At 43.1% G+C, this 20863-nt stretch overlaps 6 protein-coding genes across 6 annotated transcripts; 4 read left to right on the plus strand and 2 right to left on the minus strand.

Moving 5' to 3' along the window:
* The first annotated feature begins 1467 nt into the window (after nt 1–1467).
* On the plus strand, nt 1468–2441 carry BCIN_04g00350 (hypothetical protein). The gene is made up of 2 exons (XM_024692313.1): nt 1468–2112; nt 2173–2441. Exons 1-2 carry the CDS (start codon nt 1784–1786, stop codon nt 2189–2191), a joined length of 348 nt encoding a protein of 115 aa, XP_024548088.1. The 5' UTR covers nt 1468–1783; the 3' UTR covers nt 2192–2441.
* Nucleotides 2442–5679: 3238 nt separating this feature from the next.
* Nucleotides 5680–7950, plus strand: BCIN_04g00360 (hypothetical protein). The gene is made up of 2 exons (XM_001545250.2): nt 5680–7435; nt 7517–7950. The coding sequence occupies exons 1-2, from the start codon at nt 7187–7189 to the stop codon at nt 7556–7558; spliced, it is 291 nt and encodes a 96-aa protein (XP_001545300.1). The 5' UTR covers nt 5680–7186; the 3' UTR covers nt 7559–7950.
* Nucleotides 7951–9632: 1682 nt separating this feature from the next.
* BCIN_04g00370 (hypothetical protein) lies at nt 9633–13865 on the minus strand. The gene has a single exon (XM_001554427.2). The coding sequence runs from the start codon at nt 12209–12211 to the stop codon at nt 10181–10183; it is 2031 nt and encodes a 676-aa protein (XP_001554477.2). The 5' UTR covers nt 12212–13865; the 3' UTR covers nt 9633–10180.
* Nucleotides 13866–16034: 2169 nt separating this feature from the next.
* BCIN_04g00380 (hypothetical protein) lies at nt 16035–17574 on the plus strand. The gene is made up of 2 exons (XM_001554425.2): nt 16035–17202; nt 17266–17574. Exons 1-2 carry the CDS (start codon nt 16418–16420, stop codon nt 17288–17290), a joined length of 810 nt encoding a protein of 269 aa, XP_001554475.1. The 5' UTR covers nt 16035–16417; the 3' UTR covers nt 17291–17574.
* On the minus strand, nt 17575–18772 carry Bcvtc1. Its single transcript, XM_001545255.2, has 2 exons — nt 18425–18772; nt 17575–18287 (listed from the first exon to the last, which is right to left on the minus strand). Exons 1-2 carry the CDS (start codon nt 18456–18458, stop codon nt 17944–17946), a joined length of 378 nt encoding a protein of 125 aa, XP_001545305.1. The 5' UTR covers nt 18459–18772; the 3' UTR covers nt 17575–17943.
* Nucleotides 18773–18878: 106 nt separating this feature from the next.
* BCIN_04g00400 (hypothetical protein) lies at nt 18879–20276 on the plus strand. Its single transcript, XM_001545256.2, has 4 exons — nt 18879–19104; nt 19176–19214; nt 19298–19372; nt 19456–20276. The coding sequence occupies exons 1-4, from the start codon at nt 19093–19095 to the stop codon at nt 19819–19821; spliced, it is 492 nt and encodes a 163-aa protein (XP_001545306.1). The 5' UTR covers nt 18879–19092; the 3' UTR covers nt 19822–20276.
* The last annotated feature ends 587 nt before the right edge of the window (nt 20277–20863 follow it).

Genomic DNA, 20863 nt, shown 5'->3' on the forward strand with positions numbered 1-20863 from the left:
GATGTTTACCTCTCGGAAGAACCGAATAAATAGACTGCGCCGCGTTCAGATACATCTAGCAGATTTTGGATAACCCAATCGCTATGACCTACTCCATTCCTTTACCTACAAACATTCGTCGTCGTTCTGCACGGTCAGTATTCAACCGTTAGCCTTTTGCTTTGATTTTTCAATCAACAAATGTATTGATAAAGTGGCATTGATCGATTGATGCGAGTAGGTTTCGACAACAATTTGTTCGTTCGAAATTGGTGGGGGGTGGATGTCATCTGTCATAGCAATCCCTGTAACCAAAATTTTCCCTGAAAAATAACAAAGCTGGGGAAACTTCGCTGAACTTCCGGTACATCGCATGCATAACAATCGTTTGACAAGTCATCTTCATCCGTTACGACCCGCGCTGAGTGAGATCATATCGTCATTCCTGTTCTACCCAGTTCTAGGTAGGTTTTCATACTGTCAATCATGTTGGATCATGTGGTTCTATTGATCTTGATTAACTAGAGGCGGATCATGATGTAGAACTTTATGAAGCTTCCTCGAAGCTATCGCAAGATTACATCGTGATAGCTCCTGGTACGACCATAGTAAAGTCATCTCCAGGAGAAGAAGCATGTGGACTGAAAGTACGAGGGAATTTCTAGCCCTGAAGCATATCTACTTGGAAGTCCAAAGTTTGTCTCGCCGGTCAAGAAAGTATTTCGATGTCAAGCAAGTGTATCTTATGAGAACTTCAAAGAATGTGTCAATTCTCTTATACCGTCAAAAAAAAATCCGGCAGGTACTCGAAGATATATAGCAAGTGTCTTCCACGTGGAACCTCCAAGTTGGCTTTAAGGTACAAAGCATAGAGCTTTGGGGGTGTCAAAATATGCCACCAACACATGATTTGGCAGGCAAGAAAGATATTAAAATCCATTTTGATGAAGTTTATAGAAGTCATCACAATATGCATGTTAGTGCATGTCACCAAAAATTGAGGGGTCTGTATTTTTTAGATGAAGAATCATACCCCAATATTTCTATTCACTCAAGCGGGTTCTCCCATCAAGCAATCTACCTCTAGCATGGCTTTGATATATGCCAGTGTCGGATTGCACAAGTCAGGTTGTAGATATAGGTTGGTCGAATGAGATCTGTTTGTCTTATCGAAACGTGTGACTATGAGTAAACAACGGGATACTGGAGCGACTGTCCCATCCTCACCAAGCACTTTCAGGCACATCCTTTGTTACACACGCTACTTCATCGAATTGCTTACCTTATGATAATCTTTCGTCGTCCTTCCCTTTTTGGCTGTGTCCGTCTTTCTCGCCTGTCAAGTTTCTCGGCTTCTAATGTTTCCATTTCCATTTCCATTTTCTTTCCAATTCTAGAAATCGGCGGAGCACCCACCAGAATGTTTTAAATTCCCCGTCTAAACAAAATGTCAGTTCTAAAAATGCATTTTGAAAGAAGTTGGGATTCGGGGGGGGGGGTTGTCTCAATCCTACTGGTATATTCGGCTTCGAGACGATCGAGGCACGTTTTAAAACTCCACTTCAAAGCCAGATATTTGCATATATATAGCATCTCATCTTCATGGTTTATAGTCTTCACTAAACTCACCATCTCTGTCCTACGTCACTAATAACTACACACTTGTAACGACCGCAAATCAAACTTCATACCCTTCACTCTTACCAACTTATCCGACTCTTCGTCTACAATACTTTGCAACCATCATCCCCCCCTTTCCCATCAATTCTAAAGCTTATCTTCCCACCGTCTTCCTTTGACAAAGATGATTGCTTTCCAACAAGTATTGATCTTTATCGGAGGCGCAACAATTCCAATTTTTGCAATCATTGTTCGCATGTTATATCCACCACATACAGCTTACCAAGATTGTCTCGAACATCTTAAAACTTTAGATCGGCGAGCAAAGGAAACGTGGCAACGTCCCGAGATTCCCGATGGGACTTGGATAAAATCAAAAACTCGCCTTACGCATAGCGCTCTGTGCAATATGCATCACGGACTCGAAAGTATGCCATGGGAAGTCGAAAGTCACAACTGGCACATTATGATGGATTCGGAGGCGAATGTTATTGTGCGAGATCATTATGCTGAGTAGGATGCCACTCCTTTTCACTTGCACTATTCAACTTGATCTGAACTGACAAATTTAAGAAATCCTCAAGAAAAATAGGGGTCATCGAAATGAGATGAATCATGCGGTATCAGAGTGCCGAATGGGTTCGTCAATTGGTTGTAAGACGGCTGTCCGCTGATACGCTGTATGATCTGCTGTTGCTGAGAAGTCCACAAATTTGAGAATACGTTATATCTTATACTTGGAGTTGTCGGGCCTAGAAATTCTTGGAGCAGATCACGATGGAGCGAGGGTTGAGTTGGATTATCTGATAGATAGACATTAATGAAATTGTATTGAAGATTCATTTTTATAAGTTAATTCTGGCGTGCAAGGGGTTTCAATATCTATCTCGTGCATTCCATGTAGTAAAACATCGTTCCTTAAGAGGCATTTGTCTCTCGTTTGCCCCATTTATCTCAGGCGCGTGCCATATACATGCAGAATTGACTAGTCCTGGCCACTTCCATGACATAGAACTTACCATCCTCGTTCTACAAAAGGCAAAAGGCAAAATGCAAAAGTCCAGAAGTTTACCCTGTCCCTTTGGCCAATCGAACCTGCTTCATAGATCCCAATGTCTCTCAAGACAAGAAACAACAGCAAACATCAACTACAAACTCGTGTTCTAAAAATTCTAGCCCCGTATCGTAGTTTCTATCGCGATATAATAGAATGTTCGTCGTGAATCTTCCCGATCACATTTAAGATTCTAAACCAAGTTGATTCTCGAACCTTCAAAAAAGTGCTAGCTGTAGAGTGAATTCAGGCATTAAATGTCTTAGATTGGGAACTTTGAGATTCATCTCGAAATGCTGGCGGGGTTGAAGTGCGAAAGAGGATTTGAGATATTGGTATGTATATGTATATGTATATGTATGCTTCCTTCAGTATTCTGTCTCCAGTATTCAATCTTTGACCTGGGGTTTTATTTATCTTCCAGTTCTATATCGCATATAAGTCACTTCACTCTCATCTTGGCCAAGTATCAAGCGTCAAAACTACCAAGCCTCAACCACTACAAGTCCAATAGCCACCACACCTCAGGCCTCATCGCCTCATCGCCTCACTCCCTTCCCAACCATAGCTTCAAAAGAAAAACAAAGTTCCCGTTTGCCATTTTCAAACTTCTCCTCTCCCATTTATCCATATTTCTCCCTACACCTTTTCCCTTGATTCGAACGCCGTTGGTGGGATCAATATTCTTTATTTGGGGAGTCGGTTGCTGGGATGCTAGTAGCGTAATGAAATCTGGAGTTTATGTGCTATATCGGAAGATTCAAGATGGAAGGGGAAGAGAGATGGTTGGGGTGGGAATGATAAGAGGGGTTTGGTATCCTCTTGGGGGTTGGTGGGTGGGATTTGATGTTTGATATTTGAACGGATTTATTATTGATTTTGGGAGGATTTTTATGAAAGAGTTATTAGATTGCCAGTTTGTATATGTGCTTTAGCGAATGTATAAATATGAGATTCAGGGATTGCACTTCAGGAACTTGGTTACGAGAATTTTACTTTCACTTCTTTTCGATTACTTATTCCTATCCCTCTCACGTTCATCTCTATCTCTGTATTCCTCATTAGAATCTCTCAGTTGGGAATTATACTATGATTTTCAGAATTCAAGGAAATCTTAACTTTGCGTACCTCTCTCTTCATCAAGAACCAGCCCGCTGTTCTAATTCGAGGAAGGATTTCCATGGCTTGAGATGGAATTTGGAGAGATACGAGTGAAGCATCATGAACATGGTTTGCCAAGTCACCAATTCTCCGAGGACTCAGACCTATTGTACTCACTTCGCTTTATCGAGATTTAAGTTTTAGCTTACTACATATTCATCCTCAATCTCTAGCTCGTCATCTCTGGTTTCTTGTCAAGAGGAATTGGCACTTTACTGTGTCAATCACCACTTATACTCTCGATGCTCAATGCTCCTTGATCCTCCGATGGAGTCCTTCAAGTGAATAGTGTTTCTTCTGCGAGATATCAACGGGATAGAAGTCTTTCAACATTATATACAAAATCTCAACAAGCTGCTTAGAATGCAAGGTGTGGCCCTACGTCCCAGAGTAGATATCAAGAAGGATATTTAAGGGACGATTGACCTACCAATTTCTCTTTTTGGTGTTCTCTGTTTTTTCTACATCTTACTTGCCATTGTCAATGAGTTATTGACGATAATAACAAGTTAAATGTATCTAGATAATATTGTATTTGAAGCAAGTGGAAGCCTCAAGTGGTGGAGTCAAAGTTGTTGAGTGTGTTATGATGTGATTCTGTGCATCTTTTGTTCTCTTTGAGTGAGTGTAATAGCGTGCGATAGAGGGGTATTTCTTAAAGGAGATAGAGCGTTTGTGGTATGGAGGGCGGGAGAGTATGAATGGAAGAGGAGGTAAGGGGATGTGAGTGAAGATGAGAGACGATGAGGCGGAGAAGTAGAAATGTAGAAAAGTTGAACAGCTAGTAGCCCTAAAGGCTCATAAAGGAATTACTTCGTAAAACGGGAGAGTTGCTTAATTCTAGAATCTATTATCCCTGATGAATAATCATCAATAAAGATAGATAGATGTGAAGGTTCAAGAACACAGGTCGATGCATAGCCGTGACATGAAATGGAAAGTACTGAACAGAAGAGTAAATGAAGTACAATGACAAGCAAGTGAATAGATCAATATGCATCACATCACAGATGCTTAATCTCAATTTCGTACATATATACATATACATATATTTATACAGCTAATAGAGAAAGAGCTCATCGAATACAATTCCCATCACAACAAAAGTGGATATATAGATTCATTCTAGAAGTTCAAAAGAGACTAATTATAAATAGAGCGCTTATCAATATTTCGACATCCCCCAACTTCCATCCAGCATAGAAATTTAAATCTCACAACACCCCCGCTCCACTTCCACAAGGCTCAACGGTGGAGAATAGAAATCCGCAAACGGTCAAGACCCCAACACCCGAGTTTTAGAGTTAAATTCAATACTCATCCTACCCCAGGTACGGTTGCGTCAATATTTAAGGATGTTGGATGGTATTCCTGGAAGTGATGGGTTGGATAAAGATCTATTACGCAAAACTGAGGGGTTTCCCGCTGGAGATCATATGGGTCATGTATGCTGTGTATAGGATATTATGTGTGGTATTTCTACACGCCACAATACAGCTTTTAAATAAAATCCTTGGGTTTTGGGGGTGAGGGTGGGGTTTTGTGACTTGAGTAACACATTTAGGTTCATGGGAAATATGTGCTGCAATTAACTACTTAATTTCGAACGCAGAGATAGTCTATATCATTTCACTACAGTTTGTGGTATTGCCAACTCTTAGATATGTAATTTCATGTAATAGTAAAGAATGCCTAGGCGTTAACCAGATCTAATCAGAACTAGTTACACATACGCATCACGGCCCAAAAATTGTTTTCCTCCTCGCATTCACATGCTGCGAAACCCAAAGAATTATAAGTGTCTGTGAACCTTGCGAGTGTTATTACTGCCGTGGAGTTCTGTTCTTGCAAATCGATATATATATGTATATATGTACATATATTTGCAACTAAAGGAGCTAATCACAACAGCCGAAGAACGTCAACCTCCTCCCTCACATCTATATATCCACAAACCTAGAATCAACTCCAAGTTTTCAATGGATCTCCCAATTTCAGTATACCTTCTAGCCCTATCTATCCTACCTACCCATCCACTCTTTCTCGTAACAAATCACACTCTTCGTACCCATCATCTTAACATTATATAAAATTAGCCGCCATATATCTAAAGCCACGAACAAGCCAAAGAAAGCTCCCCACACTTATCTCCATCCATCTACTCATTCTCAACTAACCTTAAACGTAAACTGACCGGCCTCATATTTCGCATGGTTGAGAAAATAACCTTATTTTCAACCATAATCTCCATTTCCAACTTTCCGTCTTACTAAACTGTCCATCATCTCCATCATCACGATAATCATCATCAAAGAGCAATTTCTAAGCGCCCATTTGCCAAGAAAAACTCATCCACATTTAGATCCTGGCGGTAACCCGGGGAATCGGGCTTAGCGCTTGCGACAGTTCGCTCGCTGGGTTATTGACAATATCCCTTTGATTTTCGCGAGTTTCGATGACCGGAGTGATAGTTATGCTATAGCAGGTGCGGTGCCGGTACACAGTACTGCGGAAGGGAGATCTTGGGATATTTCCTGCGACCTTGATTGGAGCTTGAATCTCGACGTTAAATTTAACCTTATAGGAGCGGGGCTGGCAAATAATTTTCACAGGGTTGGTTTGATGGAATTGACAGATCTTCCACGGATCCTTTGGGGGAGGGTTGATTGAGAATTATGATATTGTTTCTCGACTATTGATATCTACGATGATCCAATAAGAAATATTATCAAGGGCTAGAAACTTCATTGCCAATCACCCACCTCCAAAAAGATCAATACGACTTGACGGGTTGCCCGTAGAGCGCTTGCTGAAGCGCTCGTGGAATTTCGCCTTGCGATTTTCGAAATACATATCACGTTATATTCGCATTTTACCTTCACAAGACCAAACTAATAGCCTCATGACAAGGTCGAGGGAATTAGCCGCATATACGTGAAAGCCCAGAACTGCGTACACGATAAACGATGCGCAATACGAAATTGCGGCTCGTGGATGATGCAAAGCCGTGCTCAGCCATGCGTGCAGACAGCGGAGATATCCAAATCGGTACGTGTGTTACGTATAATGGAAATGGAAGTTTTACGAAATCTGGATCCTGTCATCGCGGGTCTGGCTTAGTCGTGAGGATTAGAGAGGAGAATAGTTTCATGTCAATGATGTTGTGTGTTGTATGTATGTGATGATTGAAAGGCTTGGAGATGAGATGGAGATGTATATAAGGTGTTGAGATGAAGCTGTCGGAATTACTTTCTACATCATCAACATCAACATCAACATCAACATCATCATCATCAACAGCATTCAATCCAATCTACAACAACCATCCCATATCTTCACCACCCAACAATCACCCACCACCAAACCATCAAAATGCAATTCACCACCATCACCTTCCCCGTCCTCGCCCTCTTCTTCACCAACACCCTCGCCATGCCTTCGAGCCCCAACACTGTGTCCCTCGCTTCTCGAGGCGATAGTTGCTACGCCTCCTGCTCTTGCTCCAACGTCCTTCCCTCTTGCCAAGGAGCCAAGGTAGTTGGACAAACCAGCTGTCGCTGCGACGGGCAAGCCGGAACTTGCGATTTGGTTTTGTGTCCCGGAACTAGTCTTAAGAATGTGGTGAGTACTCCCTGGTTTTCTTGATTCTGTAGTATATACAATAGGAAGAAAGATAGCTAATCATTTGATCGGTAAATTTAGTTGGTTTGCGGTCAAGACGGTACAGGATGTGTCTGGCTTTAAGTATTTGCTGGATGCGGACGATCTCTCTTCTCTTTCTTCGCTTGGATAAGTAATGGGGGATTTTGAATTGGAGTCTGGGTGAGCTTGAGGGGGTTTCGACTGTTTTCACACTTTTTCTCTCTTGGGTACGACAACAGCGACCATCAAAATCCCCTATCTCTCACCTGCAAGAAAGAGAATACGAAATGCAAACTGAGAGATTGAGCAAAACAGTTGGCGATCAGAGGATGCTGTATGATAGATTTCCTTTTTTATGTTTCCTTGTTTTCATGTGTGTTTGGGATGAGAGAAGAGAATAGGATTAGAAGTTGCATTTCTCATGTACTGGATACATGGAAATTGGTTGCTTTAGATAGAATATAAGATTGCCTGGGCCCGGGTATTGCTTACCAAATTTCAGCTTGGAGTTTTTGATATTTTTTGTGAAAGTGATTTTGATTGTATTTTTAGGGATAGTTGAAAGGTTTCTTGTGGTGGTGATCTCTTCTGTTTCTTTCCACACAAATTCACTCATCTCTCATGACTATCTCCCCCTCTCCTCTTGATATCCACCTCTCACATATCTTCCATATTCCGCCACTACACCAATCTTCTAGATACTTCCTCAACAACTCAAGCCCATTTGAAGTAATAACGACCCCAATGAATTCTCTCTCCTTTTATACTAATATCTCCTTCCCTCCTCCTCTCTCCTCCTCTCTCCTCCTCTCTCCTCCTCTCTCCTCCTCTCTCCTCCTCTCTCCTCCTCTCTCCTCCTCTCTCCTCCTCTCTCCTCCTCTCTCCTCCTCTCTCCTCCTCTCTCCTCCTCTCTCCTCCTCTCTCCTCCTCGCTCCTCTCTCCTCCTCTCTCCTCTCTCCTCCTCTCTCCTTCTCTCTCCTCCTCTCTCCTTCTCTCTCCTCATCAACCTCCCCTTATACCCCTACCCATTCAACCATTCATCAATTTCACTTTCCCATTCCATTCCATTCCACATACCAACTCAACTCAACTCAAAAACAACAACAACAACAAAAACAAAAACCACGAAATACATCCATCCATCCATCCATCCATCCATCACCCACAAATATACACACACACACACACATACACATACACACTTCAAGAAACCTTATACCCCAAAGCGAGAAGCAAGTTAGCTACACTCATCCACCCATCCCCTCATCCACCCCCCAACCACAACCACACCCACACCCACACCCATACCAATCTCGCCAATGAAAAGGGAGAAAGAAAATCTCTCCCTAAACCCAACCCAACCCAACCAGAAAGGAAAATCCCATCCACCAAAAATAAATAAATAAATAAATAAATAAATAAATAAATAAATAAATAAATAAATAAATAAATAAATAAATAAATAAATAAATAAATAAATAAATAAATACAACAACATGCATCGAAACCCCAGCCTCACAAATCACAAATCATAGACCAGAATATCGTTTCCCTTTCCCTACCTCCCCCCCCCCCCCCCCCCAAAAAAAAAGAGGGAGAAAAAGAAAGACATCCATCCATCTCTTCACTCATCTATCTATCTATCGATCGATCTATCTCCTTCACCTCTCACTCCAGTTCCCACAAACCATCTATCTCCCCCATCTCCAAAAAAAACAATCAAGAGAAACAAACACAAGCGAGGAAATCACTTACCATTTACCAATTCCTCTATTCATAATATAAATCCTCATAAAAAAGTTAAAAAAGTTAAAAAAAAAGTAAAAAATATCCACACTCATCATTATATATCATATCCTTCCTACACTTTCCCCTCCCCTCCCCTCCCCTCCCTCCCTTCCCAATCACTCACTATTCACTATTCACTCACTATTCACTATTCACCAGCTAGCCAGCCAGCCCTCTATCTACAAAAGAAGAATACAAATAACAGAACACCTAGAATTATAAATCTTTATTAGTATCCCCATCCCATTCTATCCAAAGAGTTACCAACTTAATTATACACAAAAAAGAATAATTTTCATACAAAGACCATTTAATAAAGTTGATCTTTTCGTTTTTGTTAGTTTAGGGATATCCATTTTCACTTTCATTTTCATTTTCATCGAATATATGTATGTATTGTTTTTATTATAATATACCTATCTCCATCATAAACCTTCCTGTATTCCTCCCACAACCCCTCCCACATAACCACATATACCCCTCTCCTCTTTCATGAAAATAACCTCCCCCCCCTCCTCTCAATCCCATCACACATCAAATCATATCAAACCCTACCCCACTCCAATATCTATAACCCCTCAAAACTCAACGAATGCCATTGTATTTGTATTTGTAATATGCAATACACATGAAAAGTACTTTGCTTCATTTCATCAATCCCATTCCCACCCAACCAATCCCAACCCATCCTATCGTAATCCTCCTAACTTCTCATCCCCAATTGTAAAATTGTAGAAGGAAAAAAGTAATATCATAAATAAAGAGTAGAGAAGAAAGCGCTTGCAAGAAAAAAAAAAAAAAAAAAAGTAGAAAGAAAAAAGTCAAAAAGTTCAAGTCCATCATTCACACCATCAGGAAAATGTCTATCACTAATTATGACCCAAAAATTGCAACGCTCGCTATTCATTCCATTCCACTCTCATCCTAATTCTTGCCCTATCCTTGTCTTGGTCTCACTTTCTTATTTGTTCCATTCGCGTCAGGTACCTCCCTCACAAATGTAACATGTTTATCATCTTTCTTGGAGCGATCCTGATTCCTCCCTAGCACCGCTCCTCTGACAACTTTCTCTGAATCTCCATCCTCGATATCGATTTCGGCGACATCACTACCCTCGTCAGCATCTCCTGATGATACACTCTCTGCATCATCATCACCTTCGTCGTATTCACCATCATCACTAACAAGACTTGGAGCGTTGTTACTAACAACCGTGTTTGGACTTAGGTCAATGATGGAAGATGTATCGGGAATACCCAGATCAGTATCTCCATCATGATCGTGATCTCGAGTGTTAATAGGCTGTGGGCGATTATTTCTAGTTTCTGATACAGGCATGGAAGTATTGAGGGTAGCGAAAGTTAGACGAGGTGAGATGTGAGCTTGACCAGGTCTCCCGGAAACATCCATACCTTTGCTGCTTGTAGGTCTACCAAAATAGGCTGGTGACATGGTAGCCCGAGCTGGGATACGCATACCAGTCATTGGTGTATCTACTGAACCATCAAAGCCACCAGGACGGCGTGAAGGTACAGCAGCAGTCGTTGCTTCAGTCACTTCATCATCAGAAGATTCCTCCTCAGATGCTAAAAGTTCATCCATATCAATACGTGTTTTCGCATCACCCACTATTTCATCAAGATCACCACCAAAGCCTCTGCTTTTGAGTAACTCGGAAAGATGAGGTGTAGCGGTTGATGGCTTGAAATTTTCTTTTGGAGGTTGCACTTTGGGTTTCACAACGGGTTGCTTTTGTGGTGATGACGTTGCACTTCCAGGAATCGAAGTCACACCAGGGAGTCTGCCTTGTAGATATAGATTCATAGAATCTTCGATACGAGAACGAAGAGCAGTATAGGCTTCTTGATCGGCTGGCGCACTTTTAATAAGAGGATGAACAAGGTCTCCAGTTGGTGGTGCACTTGGACTCTTCTCCAAAACAGGAGGTGCACCAGCTTCATCGACTTCGATAATGTGTCCACTAGTCTGAGCAGCTTCTTCATGACTCTTAAACTCACGATGATGAGCAATGCGACAATGATTGATAAAACCTTGAGTACTGGAGAAATCCTCGCGATTGCAATCCAAGCAGACAAGCTTAACAGTTTTACCATCACTCCGCTTGAGAATACATGGTCCAGTCTTCTTTGGTTGGATATGACTGGTGGAAAGAGATTGCAAACTGTGAGATCCACGAGATCTCGATTTAGATGAGACATTACCTCCTTCGGCGATACTATTTCTAGTAGCTCTTCCTTCTGGTATCGACTTGCCAGCGCGTGGCCGCCCTGGACCTGCACGTGAATCAACAATATCAATACCGTCAAACGCCGGGTCAGGAATTAACCATTTTGCCCAATGTCTTGTGTACGGCCCTTCGGTAATTCCATACGGCGGAGCCCATTTCGGAACTTTGTCGCCACTCCAGACTGCTGGACCCGTACCCGCACTGACGTTAACCATCGACTCGTGAGAAACTTCAGCTTCAGCTCCTTGCATGCCTGGGAATGGGATCAAGTGAGCGCGACGCAACTGTTCAAGAGAGACTTGACATTTTGCTAGCTCTGTTTCGATCAGGCGCAATTCGTTATGCTTCATGAGAATCTCGAGGCTGAGTTGAGATTCGATTGTTTCTCGAACCAAACCTAGATCGACGACCTGTTCTTGATTATCCATCATTACAGTATCTTCCGCCAACGAAGGCGATCGACAACCGTGCTCCGACATTTCGCGCTTCCTCCGTTTCACTTCTTGAGTTGCTGCAGTGGTTGTGGTTGAAGGTGTCGTCGCGGAAGTGTTTGTGAGGATGGGTATCGGAGCATTCGGGCTACTACTTCTCTTTCGCTTTGCAGGACTCGCGCATTCGTAAAGACCGGCGTTTGCCATGTTATATTTTACTTCTCCATCTAACACTTGGTCGCAACCCCTGGATTCGGAGATCCAAGATGGCAGGCGGAACATTCGCATATAAATGGGGAAGGGATAGAGGGCGACTTAAGGAAGTGAATGTGCGACCGGGCACTGCTTTTTGTTGAACGGGCGATTTAATGCGCTGAGTGTTGCCTAGTGTGCGCTATAAAAGATGGTTGAACTATAAAAGTCAAATTCACTGGTGGCTGAAGCGCAAGTTTTGCGAACTGACGTCGATGTTGTGATAAGGACCTCCCTAAAACGTGACGGAATGAAAGTCTAAATAAATGTACAAGGTCGAAGATGGAAATCAATTACAAGAGTTTATGGTGCAAAATAAAGGGCAAATCACAAAAGAAGGATTGCGGGCGAAGTGAAATTATGCCGTGTGAATTTTTGGCTGTGTCGTGACGGGATGGATGTATTTGTTGGAATTCCAGGAGACGTCTGTCGTGTCGTTCGTTGGGAATCCAAGGTTGTCTTGATTGAAATGTTGCGACCGTGTAGATAGATAGATGGGCGATGCGAGGTTCAAATGGAGGGGGGTGGATGGAGCGGGATGGAGGGAGATTAGGAATGGGAAAGGAGTCGACGTATTGATTTGGACAGAGGGAGCGAGGGAGCGAGGGTGTGTCGGTAATGCAAGTGCGGTGGTGAGGTAATGCAGGGAAAGCGTGCAGGAGGCGATAAGAGTCGATTCGATTGTTCGTGGGCTCGTGGGTGCGTAGGTGCGTGGGTGCGTTGATTCGCTCTTTCGTTTCCTTTCTGTTCCTTGGTGCGTACGTGAGTGGTGGTAGCGGTGGAGGGGGTGCACCCTTATTAATCAGCCGGTGTGCGGGATGGCGTGGCTGGCGTGGCTGGAGTGAGTGAGTGAATGGGTGGGTGGACAGTGGGGGTGCGTGGATAGATCGAGAGGTGGATGGATGGATGGACGAGAGAGTTGAGGTCGGTCGATGGATGAACGAATAATAAATGAATGCGTGAATAAACTAGAGCCGTGGATGGACAGGTGGCCCTTGCGCTCTCGAATAATAAATGAAGCAATAAGACGTGTGAAGGAAGTGATGGATGGGATGGCACCGCTACGTCGAAACAGACAAGCGGTAAAAGAAGGACGTAGGTATTATGGTACAAGTATCCCTCTACCGATGGGTAAAAACAAAGCGGCGGGAAAGGGAAAGTCGAAGGGTTTGGTTTTTGCTTGTTTCGTTTCGTTTGGATTGGATTGGATTGGATTGGATTGGATTGGATTCTGTTTTGGCAAATGTATTCAAAGTCAAGCAACAGAGAAGAGAGGCGAAGAGTGAATTATCAAATGTAGAAAAGGTATGGAAGAAATGAGGTTGTTTTCAATATGTTTCGTTGAGTACACTCCGTCTCGTATCGTATCGGCAGTACTGTATGGGTAGTATTGTTGGAAAGCCGGAGTTCGATTTGGTAGTACCGTTGTGGTCGTTTGGTTGTGAGGCTGCTTGCTGGCTGGTCTTTGGTTGCAAGGTGGGAGTTGCAGATTTGGAGATTTGGAGATTGGATATTGGAGATTGTAGATGTGTAGTAGATTCGATTCTAGATTGCACGTTCCAATCTGTATCGTAAATAAATAAAATCCCAAAGCTGTGTGTTTGTTTGTTACAAGTTGAAGAAGTATTCGTTGGTGGCTTGGAATAATAAGAAATTCAAAGAATCAATCAGTGCTTGTTTGTTTATTACCTAGCTAGAATCATTAATAAGGAACGGGAAAGCCTATGAGACTTGTAACTTTTCATTCCTGGCTGAGGTGCTGCTTGAACTTGGAAAAAGTGTTGCATACCGGTACCTATTACCTATTACTTACTGCTTACTACCTAGGTAGGGAAGTCTGATTATGATTGATTACACTGGAAGAGGTCAAAGTCCCTCTTTTCTTTTTCCATTCGATCATCACTCATCACCCATCATCTATCCACCCACCCATCCATCCATCCATCCATCCATCCATCCATCCATCCATCCATCACTCAACTCACTCGACTCACTCAAATATCACTCAACTCACTCATCTCGCTCATCTCACTCCATACAATCCAGCCTTCGCTCCAAAACAAGCAGCCACTTCGTCCCCAATAGTCCCATAAAACGAATAATGCTCACCCAGTCTACCAGACTCCCACCCGTAATGCCCGTGAATAATTAATCTAAGCGTCGTTTTTTATGCGACATTACAGTCCGAGTGGCAAGGATGCCGACGGGGGTATGGAGTCTCATTATTGCTTAGGGATATCTTGGAATGAGCAAATGAAGAAAGATCATTGGATATCAAGATAAGTAATCCCGGCTGCTACCCATTGTGCGCCCAAGCTAAACCATTCAAGGATAATCTTCTATTCTCGATCCCTTCTTTTATTCCATGGACGACCCATTTTTGGCCATGTCCATCTTCGTATGCAAGATGTTGGACCCACGAAATGGATGGGTAAAAAGAGGGATGTGCTATTTTATCCATGTATCGCATGATTCCACAAGTAGATCATACATGGAAAAAGGGGAGAGGAAGTAGAGGTGAAGCACATGTGAAATCTACCTCCTAGGTATATAAATGAAGGCAGGAATCCACTACGTGTGATGTGTTTCTTATGTATGTTGCGGTGTTGAAGCCATTTCCACTTCACCAACATGTCTACATATCATTCATGTACTCGGTCGCTGCTTAATGCGTATACACTTCATACGTACGTGGACCTAGTTCATTTTGAGCTTTGGAGGGGGTTACTTTCCCACTATTCTAAAACTGACTCATAATGTTCTCGACCATATGCGAATAGTGCAAGCCAAGGATATTGAAAAGGCTGCCCCAGATTTATATCAAAATTAGAATCATCCCATTGACAACCGTGCGTGGTCTACAAAAGGTACTGGAGCAATAATCACGTCAATCCCGAATAGACAAGAAGGCCGCGCAGATAAAGCTACATTCCTATCATATCGCAGAGACTTCTCAAATAGATATCCGATACGACCACACTCTTTTTTCTCACTTTGTGTCCTCGTTTTTCTTGATATTGGATCGTCTAGGCTTGACGGTTTAATTAAGACCAGGGCAATGAGGCGTGGAGACTCTCGAAAGGTCCAGTCAAACGGTGGTATCTGAGACTATCTTGGGCAACTACCCTTGTTTGATTTTATTAGATGTGTATCGAACATCAACCTCTTCGGGAGGCTGCGCATTCTGGTCCCATGGGGAATCTTTCGTGATGCCTTCCTGCATCGTGCTTGATCCCGTACACCATTTACCGGCAGATATGCACAAGGCTTGTGACAGTGACATTTGCGTAGCCTCCAACCAACCCACAACGAAACGAAACAAAAGAGCAATAGAAAGGAAAATCATTCAATGTTTTCGTAAACTTATCATGTACACAGATAAGGGTTTCGAGGCTGTAGATGTGAAACGGGAGTAATTGATCCATGAGACAATGCCGCGATAAAACCCCCACTCATCTTTTTGATGAGGGGGAAAGCTTATGTGCTTATCTATTTCAGATTGACCAAGCGCCGATGATGATAAAGACCAAACTAATCTGTAGCTGTATCCATGTAATACTCGGTGTGAAGAAATGGTGCGCCTCTTCATGACAGGACAATGTCACTGCGAACCCAACGAATCGGGATATTTTGTTTAGCCTTGCAGAGTCGATTCTACAACATCTGCAGGACAAACAGTTGTGGACTTCCCGATGAATTTCGGGTTCCTGTATGAAGATGAAGGGATGAAGGGATGAAAGGATGAATGGATGAAGGAATACAACATGATTGAAAAGTTTCAATGGGTTATGAATGACGGGAATACATTTCTATCGAGAAGTCTCTCTAGGTCTAGAAACTATGAGGACGCGGCGGATGCGGCCGCTCTGCTACTTGTCAGTGAAAGGCTCAACTATAGCCTTTTGATTGGTTCTTCAAAATCTTCCGACCTCCGATGCTCTCCAAAAGCTGCCCAAAATTTACCCAAGGCTGGAGGATGATGCTTCAACCGGAGTCTTCTCAAGATGTCGAGGTAATATTTCCAGAGTCTTCTCTCGAAAGGTAAACACATAATATCTTCACTCTTTATTATATGGTTTCTTTTCATTCCATTAGCGACCCTCGCACATTCATCTCTTTACTGCTTTACTCCAAGCCACCACACTTTTTCTCATCTTGCAAGCTTGGAACTTTCACCTTGATCTTCATACTCAAGAAGACATTACAACACAACTTCAAATCTCAATACTGCTAAGGATAAGAATGGCACGAACCAAGGGCGCAGCTCGCAGAGACGACGCCGGGCACGAATTTCGAGAGAATCAAAAGCGCAAACGCGAACTAGCAGAGGGTGCCTCAAGAGACAAAGGAAATTTCCCCTCCATCTTTCAAGAACAAGATCGGCCCTCGAAAAAAGCAAGAGCAGCTACAACCATTCCCAAAATATCTTCTCACCAATCCTCCTCTGCTGCACCCGGCACTCAAGATCGAGCACACAATGACCCTTCCTCTTCCACCCCAGTCACCACAGCACCCTCCAAGCTCGGAGGGCAGCGTCAAATCCCCGCCCCTCATGATCTAACCCACACCCACCGAACAACCGAATTATCTATTCTTTCCTCCTCGCAGATCCAAAAGAAAGCCTCGCGTATCCTCTCGATCCTTAGTACCTTTTCCTTCTCGGATCCAGCGCCCCATGTCGTGCTTTTATCTGCCAAAGCCCCTGTTGCAGGCAAGCTCATAACTATTGCAGAGATAGCTAAGCGGGAATTGGCAAAGACTGGCGCGAAATGGTTTCAATATAATGTTGTTGGAGAATTGACTGCTACGATCTCGAGTAATAATGCTGAAGTCGAGAAGACTGGAGATGAGAAAGATGGAGATACAGAGATGAAGGACGGAGAAGAAGAAGAGGAAGCTTTTGAAACCATGAAAACTCCATTTGAGAGAGTACTCGAGGCAGAAGATAGACCTAAGATTCGAGCTGTGCCTACTTTTACTCTCTATCTATCTCGAGTTAGGATTGAAAGTCTGAGGAAGATGTATGGGTATGTATAACCACTTCATCTGAACTGCATTCGTATCGCATAGTAACTAATTGAAATTTTCAGAGAGCAAACTAATGCTTTGACTTGACCGAGTTCATCGCATGGCTAGAAAAGAGAAAAGGTGTATTATATATACTATGAGCAAATGGATGCAACGTAATTGAAAAGGAACTTGGCGTTTTATGGACCCGGGAGGAAATATTCATAGATGGAGATACCCCAATACTTGCTTTCAAGGGTAGCAAGATGATAGTGATATCAGCGGGGATGCATACAATCAGTGCACGCTCAGCGATGCACCAACACATGAGATAGAAGCTTTAGCCCAGCCTGCTAATTCAAACCCAAAAATATACACACATATATATGACATGCCAGCTACAACTAGCTACGACTAGTGATCACTATTTAGTGATATAATTACACCCGGCTTTCCCAATCTAAACAAGCTCGCTCTCAGTTCAATGACTAACTACATTTTCCTGCGAAAGTCCAATATACATACATGCAGTTGATCTGCTGCAGGTCTGGAAGTGGTAATTATGTATCGTTCACCAATGCGACGTTCTCCTTCATCAGTAATATGTCCTCGAATCTCATCCCATTGTCTTCCCCGTATTCTCGCTTGCTCACATCCTTCACTATCTATCCCCTTTCCAAGCACAATCACAATCACAACCACAAGCCCTCCCCTTCTCATATTCCTCATTTCCCCTCCATCTTTCTCTGTTCTACTCCTATTCAATCCCTCCCATAGACAATTCTCAAAATAAAGTTCACCACAACTGCCATCAACAACACCAAAGCCAACACAGTCGGACCAACCCGATCATCAAATCCTCCCTGTCCTCTCAATCTAATACTCTTCGCACGCCAGTGATAAGTATATAACGCATATCCCATTGTCAACATAGAGATGACTGTGAAGATGGAAGCGGAGATAAAGGCAGGACGATCGCCAAAATTCAACATGCCGATTGCGAGGGCGCCGAGGATAACGGTGAAGTTGAGCCAGGAGAGAAAGGTGCGCTCGTTGGCGAAGAAGACTTTGGGCTCGACGCGCGTGGGGAGGGCGATGCGTTTTCCTGTGAAAGGGGAGAGGTTAGTTTGGGGAGGTTGGGTGGGAGTTGAAAGTTGGAATGGGCAGTTGGAGCTTGCGCAAGCTGGGAGTTTGTGCATTCTGCGGAACATTCTTGGAGAGATGAGAATTGAGAGGACTAACCAGGCGCAGTTTGAAGAAGTGGTTGACTCGACATCTTGAATGGAATAAGATTCTGTGTGCGGATTGTGTGTATGAGGTATGACGATAAGGATCAAATGTTTAAGACACCCGATTCAATCACTTGCTTCGACCAAAAACCGTGCTACAAGATGATACCACTAAAGTCGCTTTGCAAATTCTTCTTCCTCGTGGCAGTTATTCGTACTCGATTTCGCAGACTCCGTGAGCGAAAACTCTTTCAAGACAATGATTCCAAAGTTGTGAATTTATGAAGAAAGCTGGAAGTTGCACTGGAAGATCATTCAGAAAGTTACGAACCTTCACATTTACTTTCTTCTGGGCTGAATTCATAAATGAGATGAGATGGGCCCCACTCTCTAACACGTTTCTACCGACGTAATATCATTGGCCAATGCTTGAAGCTTTGCAGGACTATCACACTTGACCAATCAACGGCGATGCAACACGTTCACTAGAAACCGGATAGCTAGCTCCTTGTTTGTGTTATGTTGCCCTGGCGTGCCTGGTAGGGAAATCAAAGCTTAAGCCTCGCAATCATAATAAAGCAAAGGGAAAGATTCAACAACACTGACACATGAGATTCTGACCGCAAGTCCATTCGAGCAACATACTATACCATTACATCATATACCACAGACGCCGCAAATATGGCCACTCCTGTAAGTTTCTATTCGAGATTGAATTGGGAGGGGGTGTGGTGAAAGAAGATGTCACTGATTGTATCGTCCAGCCAATTTCATACACCAGATTGAGACAAATCGCAAGTGATGTGAGTTTGTTAGATACCTGCCAACATACATTTTGTCGGTGGTGTTCTTTTTGCTGGATGGCATACTGAGAGCGATAAAATAGGCCTGTCAGAATGCACTTGGAAGTACAGAGTTCTATGAACACAGCAAGACCGAATCTTGGAATACTACCATCATCGTACGTATACAAGCCTTCCCCCTACAAAGATAACAAAGCCGCCGCAGCAATATGAGTAACTATCTAATCGCTTCTTCCCACAGAACTCGATTCTCAAATCTCTCATCTCCGAATCTACACCCTCAACTGGCAGTTCTCCATCTTTCAAATACGCAGTCAATTCCACCATCATTCAACATCTAGTACCTACCTCTTCGCTCAACAAATCCAAGGCATCGCCTCCAACAACCACAGAAGAAACAACAGACGATGCGAAAGTAACAACAAGTGATGCACAAGGAGATGCAAAGAGTACAGATGGTAAACCCCACGTAGGAAGGAGGGGAATGCACAGTGCGACGGGAGCTTATTGGAACGAGAAGACGGATGGCATGTGGAGTTTCAAGTATGAGGGTGGTGAGAATAAGGGTCTGGATGTGGTTATCAGTGTGATTTGGATTGCGTTGTAGGGTGAGAGGTTACGATATGGGGATGGGGATCAGAGGATAGAGATTGAGCAATATGAATGATTCGTTTGGTGGATATAATGGTTAAGGGCAATATATCAGAGGTAGACGATAGATGGAAGGTTGCAGATTTTCGAGTGGGGAAGAATGGGGGATATACATTGAGAACTTGGGGTATGGGGTATATGATTCGCACCCTTTGCGCTCCAGTCGCAATTGAGATGATGGAATTCGATCGACCGTTTGTTGTCAGTGGAAGAAATCCTGGCAGGAGACAAGTTTGATTGATATGATGTAAATTCGATGATCTCTGGCGGCTTATGCGATCCAATTGTACCATTTCATTCATTTCACGTCTCCCTTTTAGTATTTGATCATGTTATGTTGGTTGAGGTGGTATTGGATGTGATGAGTATCGAATCGGCTGGTTAATTGTCTGATGTATGTACTCTTACTCATCATGATGTATGAACTGCTTTTGTTGATTGGTCTACATGACAACAAGATAAGAAAGTAGCTATTTTGGCACGCTCAGATGTGGTGGTGTGATCTTTAAATCTGTTTCCCAAACAACTCTGGGTGGCAGACTAGGAGCAGCTGCACCTTCAATATGTACGATACTATTCCGAAAGGATGGTATCGTATCATTAGCTCGGAAAAGTGTCGGTGAGTCCTCTCTGCCTTACATTATCGGCGTTGCATTGCCTTACATCATCTACTTTGGTCTACCCGGCTAGCATATAGATTTGCTACTTCATCGCCAGCAGATAACATACTCTGTACAAAAATAGACGCCGTCTTGACATCATTTTTTCAAGGTTCTCCATAACCCCTTACTCAAGTATTCTAATGGGAAAACATAACACTGAGATTACCTAATCATCGAGTCATGTCCTTCCGAGTCACGGATCTCGTTCACAGATCCCACGATTCCCCTTTCAAAGCCTCGGATCAATTACGCTATCAGGTTTCAATCCGCTTTTAGTGAGATCAATAGTGGGTCAACCTGAGTGAAGAAAAGGGTGGAAGGCAAATGGGGGCTCCG

This window comes from Botrytis cinerea, chromosome 4 (genome assembly GCF_000143535.2).
Source record: "Botrytis cinerea B05.10 chromosome 4, complete sequence".
NCBI classification, from domain to species: domain Eukaryota; kingdom Fungi; phylum Ascomycota; class Leotiomycetes; order Helotiales; family Sclerotiniaceae; genus Botrytis; species Botrytis cinerea.